The following is a 17,064-nucleotide window of genomic DNA, read 5'->3' as shown; positions in this document are numbered from 1 at the left end:
GCACCGTGGTAGGGGAGGCAGGGTCTTCTTTGGGTGACAGGAATCCATGTGGCTAGGAGTCTCAGCAGCAATTGTTGCTTTAGGCCTATGCAGCTGCATTAATCCCTGCCCTTTCAGGGGTCCCACTTCTCACTCCCATCATCCCGGCTGGTTCCCTGTCCGTGACCCCGTTTGAGTCTGGCGCCCAAGGGCTCTGGCAGGGGGTGAATTTCATAACAGCTCTTCCGACCCCTGCTTGGAAAGCTGCACGTTGGCTCCATCTCCTGGGCATATAAGGGAGAATCCCCAAGGAGCCATAGAGCTTCACTCAGAGGTAAGGCATTTGCTACAGCCTGAGGGGGGTCACAGGCAGGGAGGAGGGGTGCTGTGGATACAGGGATGTGTGGGAGTTTGGACATCAGTGGGAAGCGAGCTGGACAGGCCCCTCATGGGTTATTTCACACAGAGCCGCACAAAACCTAGGCCCAACTCTGTTCTCTGGGTGGCACCTGTCATTATCCAGAGAGGCAAGCGGGGGGTGGGGAGATGAACTGCTTTTTGCCAGTCCCTGAGATCCAGATTTCTGCACGATGCCAGTCAGCCTTGCCCTGGTGTTTTTATTGGGCCTGATTCTCCACTGCTCTGCACTCTGCAGGCAGGGACACCAGTGCAAAGAGAGTGTAAAATGCTACCGGCCTGGTAGCTTGTGACGGTCCCTTTGCACAGGGGCCACAGTTTCTGTGTGGTACCTGGCAGTAGAGAGTCAGGCTCATCGTTCCCATTTGACAGTCTGCCTTTCACTTCCCTAACCGGGGGGGAAGGCCAGTTTCGCCACACATGCTGCAATCACAAAGCTGCCCTGCTTATGGGCTCTCTTTCTGTAGCACTTCCTCAATCTGGTGGGGGCGGGAAATGACAGGCTAACAGTGATGTATTCAGAGTGAGATCCCTGAGGCCCTGCAGAGGGTTCCCAGTACATCCAGACTAACAGAGCCACAGGGTGGGGCCCTGTTTACTCCCAGTCCACTAGAGGAGAGAACGGGCTGGTCCTTTCTGTGGCTCACCTGGACACCAAGGAGCTGAAAGGATGTCTCTTCCCCGTCAGCTGCGAGACAAGAGGTGAGTTCCCCAGACACACTGCGTTACCACTCTGCTCCTTCCCTTTTGCTTGGACACAGGCCTTTTTGAAGAGACACTGCCTGAGTGTGGCTGCAGCCACCAAAACATTGGGCTTCCTTTGTGCGTGTGGGAGCCCTCAGTTTTTAAATAGGAATAGCCCCCCTGGTGCTATCAGGGGCCCCATGGAAAGCTTCCCATCCAGGGAGGGCAGCGGGTATTTGCCTCTTTGTCCTCCCTGCAGTTCCACCAGGGGAGGGTAATTTTAAACTGCAGCTGGGGCTTCACAGCGAAGGCAGGCTGGGACAGCATCGGTACATCCCATGGCTGCTCTAACAGCAAGTGGTGGCACCTCCCAAATTTGGAGTGGTGCTGACTAACTCCAGAAGAGCAAGGGATTGTGGGCAACTTCCATCACTACAACGCCCTTCTGGGTGGACTCTCCACCACCAGAGGCCCCTTGTTCTGGGGTCTGATGGCGGAAGGATGAATTGATCCCCCTTCCATAGTCTTTGCTGAGTGGGAAAATATTCCATTTGCTAGAACTGGAAACCACCTTTTTCCCCATTCCCACTGCTCCTCCACTTCCTCCTCCTGCACTTTTACTTCAGGATTAACACACAGAGCTCTCACATGGTGGCATGTGACAGGCAAATAAATTTGCGCTTCTCTGTTTTTATCAAGGGGGTTGGGCAGAGAAGGGCCTGAAAATAAGGTGAAAATGGTCTGGTCAGACCTGTGAGCCCATTACTATTTATTGTGTATACAGACAAAACTGAGATAGGTGCCCATGCTCACCTTAGGCCAAGACAGACTGGTCTATAATTATTATCCTAATGTAAGTGTGGGAATGGTCCCGCTATTGTAAGGAACTTTCCTGGCTTATACACTACCCCAGTGGACTTAGCTAGCAGAAGGATCTGAGTCCTCGCCTCCACTCCCTTTACCCAGAGGCCTGCCTGACCTCACGGGCTCCCCTTCCACTCTGCTGTGTGGCAGAGTTTTCCTCGTAACCCCAACAAGGCTGGGCCCAAGATTCATGGGGGGCTAGGGTGTCCCCACTCTGGGGTGCTCTTTCCGCTCTGGATGCTTCCCTGACCCACTGACCATTGCATATAGTTCAAAGCAAATACAGTTTATTAAACAGCAATCAATTAAAAAGATTTAAGTAAGAAATGGGAAAGGTTAAAGGAAAACCTGTCACCCCACTCTGTGGCACGGGGACGTCACAAACCGTGTCTTTGGAATGTCAGGGCAGTTCAGTCTGTTCCTCACACGTCCCAGGCCCTGGCTGTGCTGCAGGGATGCTGCAGGTCGGATACTTGCTCTGGCGGTGGCCACATGCACTCAGGCTGTAGACAGCAGGACCCTTCTCAGCATCAGCCCCCCTTGTCGGGGTTAGGATCCCCCTCCAAGTCTGGTGTGCAGAGCATCTTGGCTGAGGGTTTCTCCCTGCTTCCTAGGGTCCCCCTCGCTCTCCCCAGCTGCTCACTGCACCCGGCTCTGGACTGCCCCAGCCCCAGCCCTGCTAGTGCTCTGCCTCCAGCTCCGCTCCCCAGGCTGCTCCTCTAACCCCTCTCTGGCTCTGGCAGCTGCTCTCTCCTTAGCTCCGCCCTTCTGGACAGGCAGCTCCAGCTCACACTGAGAAGGACGGGACCCCATGCTCCTGACTCTCTCATTGGCCTGCCTGCCTCATCAATCAGGCTGACCTGGAGCATTGGCCTCTCCTCACTGGCCCTGAGGACTGTCAATCTCAGGGTCTTGATTCCTCATTAGCCTTTCCCCTTTCTTTTGATCCTGGGAGAGGGCCAACCAAAAACTCCACTAAGTTTCAGAAAGGGGCCAACAGTCCCCTTACACCAAGTTTTCTAGACACTAGGATGGTCGAGAAGTGCCCCAGGAGAATGTTATCTGCCAGCAAAAGTGCGCTAACCCAGACCCTTTGGTGTTTAGCCCTGCTGGTGTCGCTGGACCTTAGAGCATGGGGGCTGATTTTCAGACTCACTGTGTACCCACAGCTCTCACTGATTTCAGTTGGAGTTGTACATATTCAATGCCCCTGAAAATCAGACCTCAGAGGTCTATACAGTCATCCTTGCAGTTTGTGGGGCCCCAGACTTCCAGAAAGAGAGAAATCGGGGCATGAGTTGCCTTCTTCTTGCTTCTGTTGCTGTCTGGTGCCTGGCAGCAAGATGTTGCCTCCCCAACTTGGCTCTACTGCCTGCGAGGGAGATAGGACCAGCCCAGGAGTTGCAGAGCTTACATGGAGCCATTAGTTTGCTTGTGCCAAAGGCCAACACCAGCTGTAGTAACCCAGCTCTTTTTTTCTCTTGCCTTTCAGTGACTTTGACCAGCTTCCAAATGAGGTGCCTGTCTCCGCTAACATTGCAGATGCCCAAGAGAAGAGTGGCTTCACCAGTTACTATGTAAGAGAGAGACTCTCTCCATGTGCTCACAGGCGTGACTGGCTCAGCATTGGGTCAGGGAAATAGGATGCAACCTGCCTGGCCTGATGCCGCTAGGCATGACCTGCTGTCTATACAGCCTTCCGGTCTCCATGTTGTTGGGTGGGGCCTGCCTTCCTCTGGAATGGGGAGGTGTCTGTCACAGGTGCACCCTGACAATCCAAGTACCTGTGGGTGTGGCCTGACAGTGATGGGCTCTTTGGCACTGCCTGTTTCCTAAATCTTTCCATAGCCTTGTTTAGGAGATTCAATGGGGATAGGGGGATAGAGAGTCTGACAGGGAATAGCCTATCCTGGCACGTGCAAATTAGGAAGCTCCCTCCTCCACAGAAGAGGATGTCAGATCTGGACAGTGAATCACTGGAGCACCAGGGAGGAGAACGGGAGGGAAGGAGGAAAGAGGGGCGTGAGATGTGCGAAGAGTGAGCTCTGGATGAGGCCTGCTCAGTGTGCCCTCTGCTGGGTAGGCTCCTCTTGCCAGAGGCATTGACCACCGATCTCTCACTGAGGGACTGCAGGGTTTAGACTCGGCTGCAATAAGTCTTGGTTGCTATCTGCTTAAGTCTCCTGGGAGTGTCTGGGTGCCACTTGGCACAGGTTCAATGCTTGGGAATCAGGCCGTCCATTAATCATAGCAAACCAATCTGTTTGGGAAATCGGCGGGAGTACTGTCTGGTGGTTGGAGCAGGGGACCTGGAGTCAGGAAATCTGGGCACTGTTTCTGACTTGCTGCATGACCAAGGACCAGGCTCCTAGGCCAGAATGTTCAAACTTGTGCGCTTGAAGTCAGCGAGAGTTATGGATGCTCAGGACCTCTGAAAACCAGGACCTTAAATTAGGGGCCTAAACGGGGATTTAAGATGTCCAAGGCACCCAAGCTTGAAAATATTATCTTTAATCTCTTGGGGCATTAATTTCCCCATCTGTCAAATGGCAGCCATAAAGCGGTGTCCTGCCCTCTGATGGAAGGTGTTATAGGAGAGTAAAGTATTATCGTTAGCATTATCTAATGCCTCAAATCCTCCCAGGTTTGCTGTTTGCTTGATGGCGTGGTAGGAAACAGTCACAGTGACATGATCCATGGGAAACCTGGGGACACAGGCAAAATCAGCCTGGCATGGTTGTTATTTTATAGCACCCAAAATGCCAGGTTCTTAACAGAAGGCTTCCCTTCAACTCCAGCCTCCTGAGAAAACAGCCCAGACAGTGGACGGCTGGCTATATGCATCTGCTCTGTGCCTCACTTGCACTCTGTAGATCTTATTAGGTATGCATGTGACCCTCACTCCCTCTTCCCCTTCAGGTGTTTGTCATTGAGGTGAAGACAAAAGGAGGCGGCAGATACTTGATCTTCCGCCGCTACCGCCAGTTCTACGCCCTGCATAGCAAGCTAGAGGAGAGATATGGGGCAGAGAACAAAAGCAACACCTTTGCCTTCACCCTCCCCGTGTTGCCAGGTACGCTGTTGTCGAATGCAGCCCCGTGTCTGCTCCTAGACATCCTTAGTAGTTATTCCAATCCAAGCTTCTCCTAGTGGAGCTCATTGTAGGGAAGGATGCCGGAGTGCTGGCTGTGAGAACCAGTTCACAGCAATGGGTGTTGTAGAGATCAGTGCAGGTGCAGTGGCTGAGGGATCTCCTCCAGCAAGGGACACTGACATGTGGAAAGCTGGAAATCCTTTCGCCTGTATTTCTTGTCTCGGATGCTACTGGCATGTTGCTTCCTTCCTATTTTCTTGTTGGTAACTCTTATGGTTTGTTGGTTTTGTGCTTTCCAGGAAAGGTTTATGTTGGTGCGAAAAAGGAGATTGCAGAGAGCCGGATCCCTATCCTCAATATTTACATGAAGGTAAAGCTTCAACTTAGAGTTGAGGTTGCTGTGGGCATACAGAGTCAATGCTTTGGATAGGTCCCATTTGAAATCATCTTGGATAGCTATGTCCACCCCAGCAGGGGGTACCTGGCTCTCTTTATGGTGCTCACCCTGGGACACCCTACTTTCCCGAGGCACCATAACACTGGGGAGAGAACTCCTTCATGTGCAGGTTGATTATGGGCCCTGTATTAAATGAGTGGCTGACTGGGGCCTGCAGCAGCTGATGGGCTGATAGGCAGTGATAGGGAGCCTTCCACTGCCCAGCTCTGCCCTCTTCCCACAGGGATCGCTGTGATTCTCGGGTGGGGGGATGACAGGAAGAGGGTGAATGTCCCTGGAGTAAATCAGGCACACTGGCAACACATTGGCCAAGGCCAGCAGTGAATAGAGGCAAAACCAGAAGCTGCTCAACCCTGTCCCGCTTAGCAGGGGGATTTCTGACAGTGATGCACCTCCTCTGTGTGTCAGTAGATTGGAGAGGTGTTTCCATTACCCAGGTAACATACAGGGCGGATCTCTCCCACTGCTGTTACTCTGCTCCCTTGTCTCCCCTGACACAGAAGCTGCTTTGCCTGCCCAGCTGGGTGCTGATGGATGAAGACCTACGACTGTTTTTCTACCAGTCGGAGTTTGACTGCGAGCAGGTGCCGAAGGGGCTGCGGCGGCTTCGCCCACGCACTCGCCGAGTGTAAGCCTCTGATGTGTTTCCTCTTGGGTGCCTGCTCGAAGGGAGGGTGTCCAGCGCCCTTTGGGGAGAGGGAATTGGGGACACACTTGGACTCCCCCAAATAAGTCAGTCAAGTCCTACTCTACTGCTTGTCTGTGCCATGTAAACTGGACTGTTCCCACCCTCAGTAGCTAAAAACCCTGCAGTATTCAGGCTGCATTCTGTCTAAGGCAAGAGAAATGCTGAAAGGCCATCGGCACTGTTTTAAAATGGTGCCCCACTCATTGCGTTAGTGACTCTGTACCCGTGATCTCTGTAGGGAGCTGTGTGTGGTGTGGGCAGGCCAGGGTTGGGGGCTTGATCCTGCACTGCTGAAGTCAATGGGAGTTTTGCCATTGACCTCAACAGCAGTTGGATCAGATCTTAAATGAATGTGGAGACTCAATTGGTCCCCATGCCTCTCCGGAGCAGGGGCCTATCCTCCGGAGCAGCACTGGGATCCCACAGGAGATCTGCGCTGTGTAGAACAAAGGAGAATGAATTCCCCTCTCAACCCGGGGTGTGTGTGTGTGTGTGTGTTGAATTAACACAATCCTTAAGGCTGAGATTTTTCCAAGAGAACTAACTAGCTCTCCAGGGCAAGTCTGACTTCCCCGCGCAGCGCAGCGGGAGGGAGGGATTCCTCCAGAGCAGGGTTGGTAAGGGAGGTCTAAGATTCTGAGTACACGGTTTGAATTCCCCTCTGTGCTCAGCAGAGGGCTTTGCCAGGGAGGGTTTGCTGCTGTGACCCACCAGAGCTGAGAACACTGGGGTTAATGTAGTCGAGTCTGCGTCTATTTGCTTGACTCGCATGTCGTGCACAGATACTCTGGTGCTTTGTAAAGTGACTTGTGACTTGGATCACCTGCCTCCTAGAGGGTGAGGAAGCAAAGACTGTGCTATTCAGATGCTTTTCTTACCACTAGAAAGGGGTGTTTACCTTCCCATTGTCTCCTTCCTCTGCAGCAAAAGCATTATGCACCAGGAGCCTGGTTTTGACCGCATGGCAGCCCCGCGGGCTGAGGTGGGTGCCCTGTGCAGCATGCAGCAGGTTGTAAACAAAGCTGCTTTTCCACTCAGGGATCTCTTATTACATCTGTGCTGTTCTTGGGAGAGGTTCATGTGTTGCGGGAGGAGGGAAAATGCAATAAGCATAGATAGGAAATTCCTCTCACTCCAGTGCAGGAGAGGGGAAGGGTAGGAGAGACCAGCATGGGGTGAAGCAGAGGACTGAAGATCTATATAGACTGAATCCCCCCTCTCAGTTGAATAACAGGAGGGTCTTATTGGAGGATCAATATGAGCTGAATCTCAGAAATGACAGAACATAGAGAACTCACTGCCAACTTTTCTGCATTTAGAGGGGGTCACCCACAGACTCACTCTCAGGCTCCGATTCAGCAAAGCACTTAATCACATGCTTAGCCTGAAGTATGTACTTAAGTCCCATTGCTTGCTGTAAGATAAGCATGTGCTTAAATGCTCTGAATCGGGGCCTGCGGCATTCTCATCACCAGGACTGGAAGAGCGAGGAAAATCCAGTCCTCAAGACCTAAGCTGAGAAGGGGAAGCTCTTACAAATGGAAAGGGGCGGGGAGAGAACGTGAAAGAGTGGGGGAAAGGAGGGAGAGAGATAAAACAGGGAAGGTAAAAGTAGATGGGACAAGGCTGAATCAGACAAGAGATTTCATGGGGAGAGAGGGGTTTGGGGGAAAAGAGAACGTTTCAATAAACTGAAACCTCGTGAAAGGGGGAAACACTTACAGAGCTAATAGTCCTAGGGAAAAGTTGGGCATTGGGAAAGATACACTCAAAATCTAGGAAGATACATGGAAAATAGGAAGAGCAAAGGGAAAAGAAGGAGCAGAACAAAGGGGATGGCAAGTTCCTGCCCTCCCCCGCCCCCCACCGCTTCCCTTTTAATTGGGTAGAAAACTTTGAAACAGGATTTTGAATCTGCCATTTGATGGCGATTTGGATGTTTCCAGCTGATTTAAAAATAATCTTTCCTGGCTTTGGGAAAGAAGAGTTGACACTCCTTCCTCAGCCGCAGCTCCCGTTGGGTATTTGTAAGGCTGACTGCATTCCTTTCTGTCACTAGCAGGAAGTGGGGTCTCTCCAGGGCATGCGGCTGGACGCCTGCACTTTCCTGTTTGAGCAAGCAGAGGCGGCTCAGAGTTTTCCTGAGTTGAAGTGTCTTTTTCCCTCTGCCAAGACACAAGACACTTGCACTCTGAAGCCGCTTTGGGAGGCCCTTCTTAAGTGAGACACTAAGCTTCTTTTTTGGGGCCCCAGGGTGGAATATGTTGGTATCCTCTTGCTTCTCTAAGACAAATGTTGTCCCCTTACTAAAACTCAGTGGGGGTGTTCTGTTTGGCTAGCTCCCAGTACCAAAAGAAAGGGGAAGGGTCGATGGGAAATCAGGACTCTGAGACTGACAGTCCCCAGGAACAATGGAGAGAGGCCAATGCTCCAGGTCAGCCTGATTGACAGGGCGGGCAGGCTAATCAGGGAGTCAGGGGGCCGGGGGAGCAGGTCCGGTCCTCCATGTGAGCTGGAATTGCCTGGGTCAGACAGAGTGGGGCCGAGCTAAGGCGAAAGCAGGGGCCCGAGCTAAGCTGGGGAGCAGAGCTGTGCCAGCCAGAGGGGCCAGAAAAGCAGGTCAGTGCTGGGAGCAGAGTCACAGAAGCAGCCCACAGAGCCGACCTGTGCTGGGAGGAGAGCTGCTGCAACCAGGGCCAGAGAAGCAGCCCAGGGAGCTGGAGGCAGAGTGGAGCTGGGGCTGGGGCTGGATCTGTCTGGAGCCGAGTGCAGTGAGCAGCTGGGGAGAGCGAGCAGGACCCTGGGCAGCAGGCCCAGCGCAGGGAGATGCCCCCAGTCAAGAGGCCCTGCATATTATGTAAGCGGGGGAATGGTCCTGCTATTGTGGGGAACTTTCCTGGCTTATACACTACCCCGGTGAAGTGGGCTAGCGAAAGGATCTGAGTCCTCGCTCCCTGCCTGACCTCAAGGGCTCCCCTTCCACTCTCCCGTGTGGCAGAGTCCTCGTAACTCCAACAAGGCTGGTCCCAGGATTCCTGGGGGGCTCAACCCCCAACCTTGTCATGGTCACTTAGGGCAGGGGCTAGGGTGTCCCCACTCCGGGGTGCTCTCTCTGCACTGGATGCGTCCCTGACCCACTGATCATTACATACAGTTCAAAGCAAATACAATTTATTAAACAGCAATCAATTAAAAAAAATAAGGAAAAATGGGAAAGGTTAAAGGAAAACCCGTCACCCCGCTCTGTGGCACGGGGACGTCACAACCAGCGTCTCTGGAATGTAAGGGAAGTTCAGTCTGTTCCTCACAAGTCCCAGGCCTCTGGCCCTGTACTGCAGGGATGCTGCGGGTTGGACACTTGCTCTGGCAGTGGCCACACGCTTTCAGGCTCTAGGTGGCAGGACCCTTCTTCCCAGCATCGCCCCTGCCCCATCGGGGTTACGATCCCCCTCCAAGTCTGGCCTGCAGGGCCTCAGCTTCCTGACTCACCTGCCCGCCCTGTCAATCAGGCTGGCCTGGAGCATTGGCCTCTCTCCATTGTTCCTGGGGACTGTGAGTCTCAGGGTCCTGATTTCCCATCAACCTTTCCCCTTTCTTTTGGTACTGGGAGCTAGCCAACCAAAACACCCCCACACAAAGGAAAGGAGGCTGCAGCCAAGGGGAAATGCCATGGAAAGGTTTACCCAGAGTGTATTCTGGAACAAAGGGATTCCAGCGAGACTTTGCCTTTGAACTGCCCTGCTCTGGGGATGCACACTTCCATCCCTGGGCACTAGCAGCTTGGAATTGTCTCAAAAGCAGAAATTGTTTGGGCCATGGTTTTGCCCTCTGGCAGATCTGAATGTTCAGTGCAAGGCTATTAGAAACTATGGGCTCAGTTGCTTTGAGATCCTTTTCAACTGCTGAAGACAGCAGCTCTTGGCTCAGTCATTCTCCATGGCATCTGTACCCTTTTTTTATTAATAGTTACTATCGTTTATGTAGTTTATAAAAGCCTGTTTAAAGAGTTATTTATATTAGTCACTAGCGAGAGGGGATCCGGTGTCTATCCTCCTTTATGAGAACCACCATCTTCTGAGCGCTCAGTCTTTATTTGTTGTTCTGAATAGCAGAAAGGATCTGAGGGGCTTGGGGCTCCAGTTCCCTATATGACCTTGCACAAACATTTGGATCTGTGATGGGAAGTGCATGCTGCTCCAACTTTCCCTGCTTTCCTGATTGCTCCAGCTCTCCGTGTGCATCTCAATAGCAGGGATCTATTAGGCAATATACTCCCAAGAATGTGAGTTATAGGGAAATAACCTTTTCCTGTGAATATGCCGGACAGGGAAAGCAGAGTTCTGTAACTCTGAATTTATCATTGAAATGGTGATTATTTCCCCCAGGCACTGTTTGACTTTCTTGGAACCAGTACACTGGAGTTGAACTTCAAGAAGGGAGACTTGATCTATCTACTCAGCAGGATCAACAAAGATTGGCTAGAGGTAAGACTGAGGTTACTGGGGCTATGCTAGAGTTTCTGAGCTCTCAGGGTACATCTGACGTTAGTCCATGAGAGACTAAGGCCCAGATCCCTCATCCTGACTTCCAGTGATTTCAATGGAAATTAGTAGTCTAAATAATTTTGAGGATCTGGGATTAAGCTTCTATCTCCATATTCCAGGGTCCTTCCTTTCTAGGCTCTGTTTGGATTTTAGGTTTCCTCTCCTCTGGCGCTTGTGTTTCACTTGTACTCTCTTTGCCTATAGTGCACTCTAGAGTATGTAGAGGTGAGTAGAACACACACAGGCCACAGAAAAGAGAAGGAAACTCCTGTTCAGATGTGATTGCTTGTGTTTGCATTACTTGTGACACACTGCCCTCCAGCCCCACCTGCACCGCCCTGTTTTGGGGGGACTTGGACACTATGGGGAGGTAATGAGACTGGGCTGCGGGAGCATGCAGGATGTCTGCTGATAGGGTATCTCTGCTTTCTATAAGAGGACAGCCTTCATGGGGAAGTATCTGATGTTTGTATATCATACACTGCCCCAGTCCTTCTGTAGCCAACCACCTAGTTCAATATTCCTGTTATAGGTACGACATCAGGTCACTTCCACTGCACTCATCTCATTATGTTGATGTAGTGTACTTGGACTTTCAGAAAGCCTGGGACATGGTCCTATATCAAAGGCTCTTAAGCAAAGTAAACAGCCATAGGATAAAGAGGGAAAGTCCTCTCATGGATCAATAACTGGTTAAAAGATAGGAAACAAAGGATAGGAATAAATGGTCAGCTTTCACAGTGGAGAGAGGTAAATATCTGGGTCCCCCAAGGATCTCTACTGGGACCAGTGCATTCAACATATTCATAAATGATTTGGAAAAGTGGGTAAAACAGTGAGGTGGCAAAGTTTGCAGATGATACAAAACTACTCAAGATAGTTAAGTCCAAAGCTGACTGTGAAGTTACAAAGGGATTTCACAAAACTGGGCGACAAGTTAGCAGATGAAATTCAGTGTTGATAAATGCAAAGCAAAGCACGTTGGAAAATATAATCCCAACTATACATACAAAAATGATAAGGTCTAAATTAGCTGTTACCACTCAAGAAAGAGACCTTGGAGTCATTATTTATAGTTCTTTGAAAACATCTGCTCAGTGTGCAGCAGCAGTCAAAAAAGCTACAGAATGTTAGGAACCATTAGGAAAGAGAGATAAGACAGAAAATATCATAATGACATTATAAAAATCCATTGTATGCCCACACATGGAATACTGTAGGCAGTTCTGGTCAACCCATCTCAAAAAAGATGTACTGTATTAGAACTGGAAAGGGTACAGAGAGGCAACAAAAATGAAGAGAGATTAGACTAAAGAGATGTCTAAGGGGTGGTATGGCTGAGGCCTATAAAATCATGAAAGGTGTGGAGAAAGTGCATAGGGAAGTGTTAGTTACCCCTTCACAGAACATAAGAACTGAGGGTCATCCAATTAATAGGCAGCAGGTTTTAAACCAACAAAAGGAAGTACTACTTCACACAATGTGCAGTCAACCTGTGGAACTCACTGCGAGGGCATGTGGTGAAGGCCAAAAGTACAACTAGGTTCAGAAAAGAACTCAATAAGTCCATGGAGGATAGGTCCATCAAGGGCTATTAGCCAAGATGATCAGGGATGCAACCCCGTGCTCTGAGTGTCCCTAAACCTCTGACTGCCATAAGCTGACAGTGGATGACAGAGGATGAATCTCTCAATAATTGCTCTGTTCTCTTCATGCCCTCTGAAGCATCTGTCACTGGGCACTGTCAGAGACAGGATACTGGGCTAGATGGGCCATTAGTATGACCCAGTATGGCTGTTCTTACATGACCATATCTGGGGAATTCTGGTGGTTATCTCCATGGAAATGACTTACATTTCCACAGCAGATCACATGTAGCAAAAATAGTGCGCTCTTTGTCATTCTTTTCCTTCCACTTGTCTTAGGGAACCGTCCACAATGCCACCGGAATCTTCCCATGTGCTTTTGTGAAGATCATTCAAGACTTACCCCCGGAGGAGGGCACTATCAATTGGCTGCGCTGTTATTACCAGGATGACACTGTCAGCATCATCAGGTAAGGAGACGATGCTTTCAGGTGACTGCTGGAGAGATGCCCAGACTCCTGCAGCCCAGTCAGGGATCTGCTCTGATCATGTGAGATGACAATGTTTTTTCCCTCTTCTAGGGACATATCAGTGGAAGAGGACCTAAGCAGCACCCCATTGTTCAAGGACCTCATGGCATTAATGAGGTACAGTACAGGCAGATGGAGGTGCAGCCACTATGGGATGCAGAGATTCACTCCCAGGCATATTTCCTGAGTTCCTCCCACTCCTGGCTGTGTTAGGGTCCGTCCAGCCATCTCAGTGTTCTGGGCTTGATATACTCTTCCCTATTATCCCGGAGAGTTGGCAGTTGTCACAACCTGGCCAAGTACCACTCTGTATGGTCCCTAGTCTGTTGTGAATGGACCCAATGACTGGGTCCCATGTGCTCAAGCCAACTGGACCTGGGCAGAGTCTTGTCATTGTTTCTAGCTATGGGACTCTAGGACACACTCCCAGCCTCAGTCCTCTTCTCTGACACCCTTGGGATGTGGGCCATCACTGTCCAGCCACCCTAGACATTCATCTACACAGGAGAGAAAAGGCATTGCCACCACCCATGGAGACATCTGCAATGCACATAAAATGCTCTTACTTTTACAAGTGTTGCCAGCATCATTGAGTGTGCACCTCCTCTGAGCAAGTCTTGATAATGTCTCTGCCTGCCCTGTTTATGATTTGTATTGTCGTAGTGCCTAGAACCCTAGTTCTAGATCAGGACCCCATTGGGCGAGGCACTGAACAAACAGAGTCTACCCCAACATCCCTGCCCTCTCTTGCTAGTTCAGTGTGTCTGGAACTCACAGGCATTGCAGTCACATAGGCGTGGCTGGTTCTCCCAGCTCAGCCCACCAATGCTTTTCCCCACTCAACCCTAAGCTTGCCAGCCCTAGGCTTACAGAAATGAGTCCAGGCCCTCAAGATCATGAGATTGGCTTGAGACTCCTGAGACTTTAATCATAAATGTTGGAGGGTTTTTTTATTTACCTTCTGGCATTTGAGAAGGGTCACATTTTCAGATTTTCTCAAGCATGAGGTCTGAAATTCCCATGTAATCAAATGACTCCAGGAGCTGGGGCTTTAAGAAAAACTTGCGATAAAATTGAGAGAGTTGACAACACTATTGATCAGTGACCTCTCTGCACTCTGTTAACACCTCCCTTTGGTCTTGACTCGCCTTGTTCTCTCCAACGTGGTTTTAGCAGGCCTGCGAGCCACTGAGCCATCCATCAGCTGGCTTGTTCTGATGGACAATACCACAAATAACAAGCTGGACACATGGCAATAGGAGGAAATAGAACTTCACTATAGTTTTAAAACTTGGAATATTAAAAATCAAACACAGGGGCCAGTTTTCTTCCACTCTTGTAAATAGGGTGACCAGATGAGAGAAAGAAAGAGAGGACACATGGCGGGGGCGGGTCGCCCGCGGAGCAAAAAAACACCGGAGTGCGAAATTTCGGGACAAATTGCATCCCGACCGATGGGGCAAATGTCTAACTATCGGGACAGTCATGATTTTGTCAGGACATCTGGTCACCCTACTTGTAAAGGAAACAAACAAGGGGGAAAGGAGTTGTTTATAAATTTACCAATTTTAAATCGTTTTAATACACTATTAAACCAGCAGACCAACAGACCTGAGAGAGAACGCTGTGTGGCTTGAAAGCTCATCTCTCTCACCAACAGAAGTTGGTCCAAAAAAAGATATTACCTCTCCCACCTTGTCTCTCTCATATCTTGGGACCAACGAGGCTACAACAACACTGCAAACAAATATTAAACCAATAAACTATTTTACTTATTGTAGAGCAGTTCTTTGGGCCACTCATCTGGGAGCTGCTGGAGTAGCATCCCCCACATGTTTGCCCAACCTCTGAAAGGGATAGTAGAAGAAGCATTATAACTTAATTTTGAATGACAGTGGAATTACAGATATATTCAGTAGGCAATACTACTCCTGCCTCCTAACTGCTCCAATTGCAAATTCACCTGTCCCTAGCAGTCTAGCTGGCTTTCTGTAATGGTGTTTGAAACACTGTTGTCTACTAGCAACCAAACTCTATAGTGTGTCCCTAGTGCAGGGGTGGGCAAATTACGGCCTGGGGGCCGCATCCGGCCCTTCAGACATTTTAATTCGGCCCTTGAGCTCCAGCCAGGGAGTGGGGTTGGGGGCTTGCCCTGCTCCGCACGTGCTGGGGCTCTGCACGGCTCTCGTAAGCAGTGGCATGTCCCCCCTCCGCCTCCTACGCGTAGGGGCAGCCAGGGAGCTCCGCACACTGCCCCCGCAGCTCCCATTGGCTGGCAACTGTGGCCAATGGGAGCGGCAGGGGCAGCACCTGTGGACGGGACAGCGCGCAGAGCCACCTGGCCGCGCCTCTGCATAGGAGCCAGAGGGAGGACATGCCACTGCTTCCGGGAGCTGCTTGAGATAAGCGGCGCCCAGAGCCTGCCCCCCAGACTCCCTCCTGCGCCCCAACCCCCTGCCCTGATCCCTCGCCTACCCTCCAAATCCCTCTGTCCCAGCCCAGAGCACCCTCCTGCACCCCAACCCCTCATCCCCAGCACCATCCCAGAACCCGCACCCCCAGCCGAAGCCCTCACCCCCTCCCACACCCCAACCCCCAATTTCATGAGCGTTCATGGCCCGCCATACAATTTCCATGCCCAGATGTGGCCCTTGAGCCAAAAAGTTTGCCCACCCCTGCATTAGTGAGATGCCTTGCTGGCAACCATTTTCAATAAGTAATGGCCTACTGCAGATGTACCCGCAGAGGCCAGCGTTCGAGTGAAGGGCAAAGAGACCCCGGCCTCCGCTTCATATCTGTATAGTGTTAATACACAACGTGGTATGGGGACAGCTGATAGTGCAAAGTCTTGTTGTTAAGAATTTGACACCTCTCATTCATTGGCCTGGGAAGGGTTAAATATCTTCAAAAAGCTGGGTGTGCTGCCATTCTTTAGAGTTCTCCTTAAAGGGCTGCTGTCTCTCATACTGCATATTGGTGTATCTTCCTGGCATTGTTTGAATCCATTTTTCCTCTCCTAGGAGAGAGTTTGACCGTGATGACATTGTTCTGAATTACCGGGACTCTGAGGGTGACCTGATCCGTCTGGTCTCTGACCAGGATGTCGAACTCATGGTGTCTCAGGGCAGGAGACGGCCCTCCGAGAAGCATTTTTTCCCCTGGAAGTTGCACATCACCCACCAAGATGACCTCAGTGTCTACAACACCAGCCCAGGAGGAGGCACTAGTCAGGCACTAGCAATAAAAGGACAGTGACTGCCACAGGGAGCAGTTTCAACTGGTGGCTGCACCCCTCCATCCACTGTACCGATTGTTTCTTTTAACTAGGCTTGAGACAGGCAACAATCACATCAGGTTAGATACTGGTGCTCTGGGACATAGAACAACCAGAACAAGTGGACCTACTGCCGCCTGAGAGCAGAAGTGCTGAGATGTCAGGGGAGCCTGCAAGCCCAGGCACCTCAAAGACTAATTGGACATTGTTAGTAAATGTAGTTAGTAAGCTGGATATAAATAATTGTAACTGTGTGTCAGTGTTGGGTTTGAAGTGTTGTTTTGGCTGGGAAGAGAAGATGTGCTATTGTGGACTATGCCTTTACAGGCTGAGCGCCCCAGCATGAAATCTGGGTGGAGCGCAGCAGAAGCTCCAACTGTTGTCATGGGGCCGACTGGAACTGGTCATGGAATAAAGCAGAGCTCTGTCTAATGCCTTTAGCACTGAGTGATCACTGAACACCACCAAAGGGAATGGGAAGGCTGCAGGGGGACCCCAAATGGCCCCTGGGATTCACCATGCTGCTGGGTCACCCTACAGTGAGGAGGATAATTTCCGGGGGCTTTTATGACAATCTGTTCCTGCTTGTCTAAGCCCCATCTCCCATAGCAACGTCTCTCTGGGGGCATGAAGATGCCAACATCTCAGGGTCCGTGTTCTCTGATGTCCAGGTCCACCCCGCAGATAGTAAATCCAAATGGGAATGAATCCCTCAGAAGGGAGGCGATGAACCGTGGCTGGCGAGAGGGCATCACACAGTAACACTATCCTCTGGCTGGGGGTGCAATGGTTGTTTAGGATCTGCACATGGCTGTCCTGTCTGATATGGCTCCTCATGGAACCCAGGGGCTTCTAGTGTTTGTTCCTTCCTGCTGGCCCTACCCAGATCATCTACTTGCCACAGTTTGCAAGGGGAGAGGGGCCCTCTCTTTCCCCAGTTGCCCCAG

The 17,064-nt window shown here is 50.8% G+C and overlaps 1 protein-coding gene across 1 annotated transcript; it reads left to right on the top strand.

Annotated features, from left to right (window-relative positions):
- Window positions 1-946: 946 nt before the first annotated feature.
- On the top strand, window positions 947-16,540 carry NCF4 (neutrophil cytosolic factor 4). Its single transcript, XM_065418796.1, has 10 exons — window positions 947-1,098; window positions 3,437-3,521; window positions 4,864-5,017; window positions 5,338-5,408; window positions 5,996-6,123; window positions 7,108-7,165; window positions 10,569-10,667; window positions 12,653-12,783; window positions 12,895-12,960; window positions 15,864-16,540. The coding sequence occupies exons 1-10, from the start codon at window positions 1,067-1,069 to the stop codon at window positions 16,096-16,098; spliced, it is 1,059 nt and encodes a 352-aa protein (XP_065274868.1). The 5' UTR covers window positions 947-1,066; the 3' UTR covers window positions 16,099-16,540.
- The last annotated feature ends 524 nt before the right edge of the window (window positions 16,541-17,064 follow it).

Source organism: Emys orbicularis, chromosome 1 (assembly GCF_028017835.1).
Source record: "Emys orbicularis isolate rEmyOrb1 chromosome 1, rEmyOrb1.hap1, whole genome shotgun sequence".
Lineage (NCBI taxonomy): Eukaryota > Metazoa > Chordata > Testudines > Emydidae > Emys > Emys orbicularis.
This window is presented reverse-complemented; position numbering and strand designations above follow the sequence as displayed.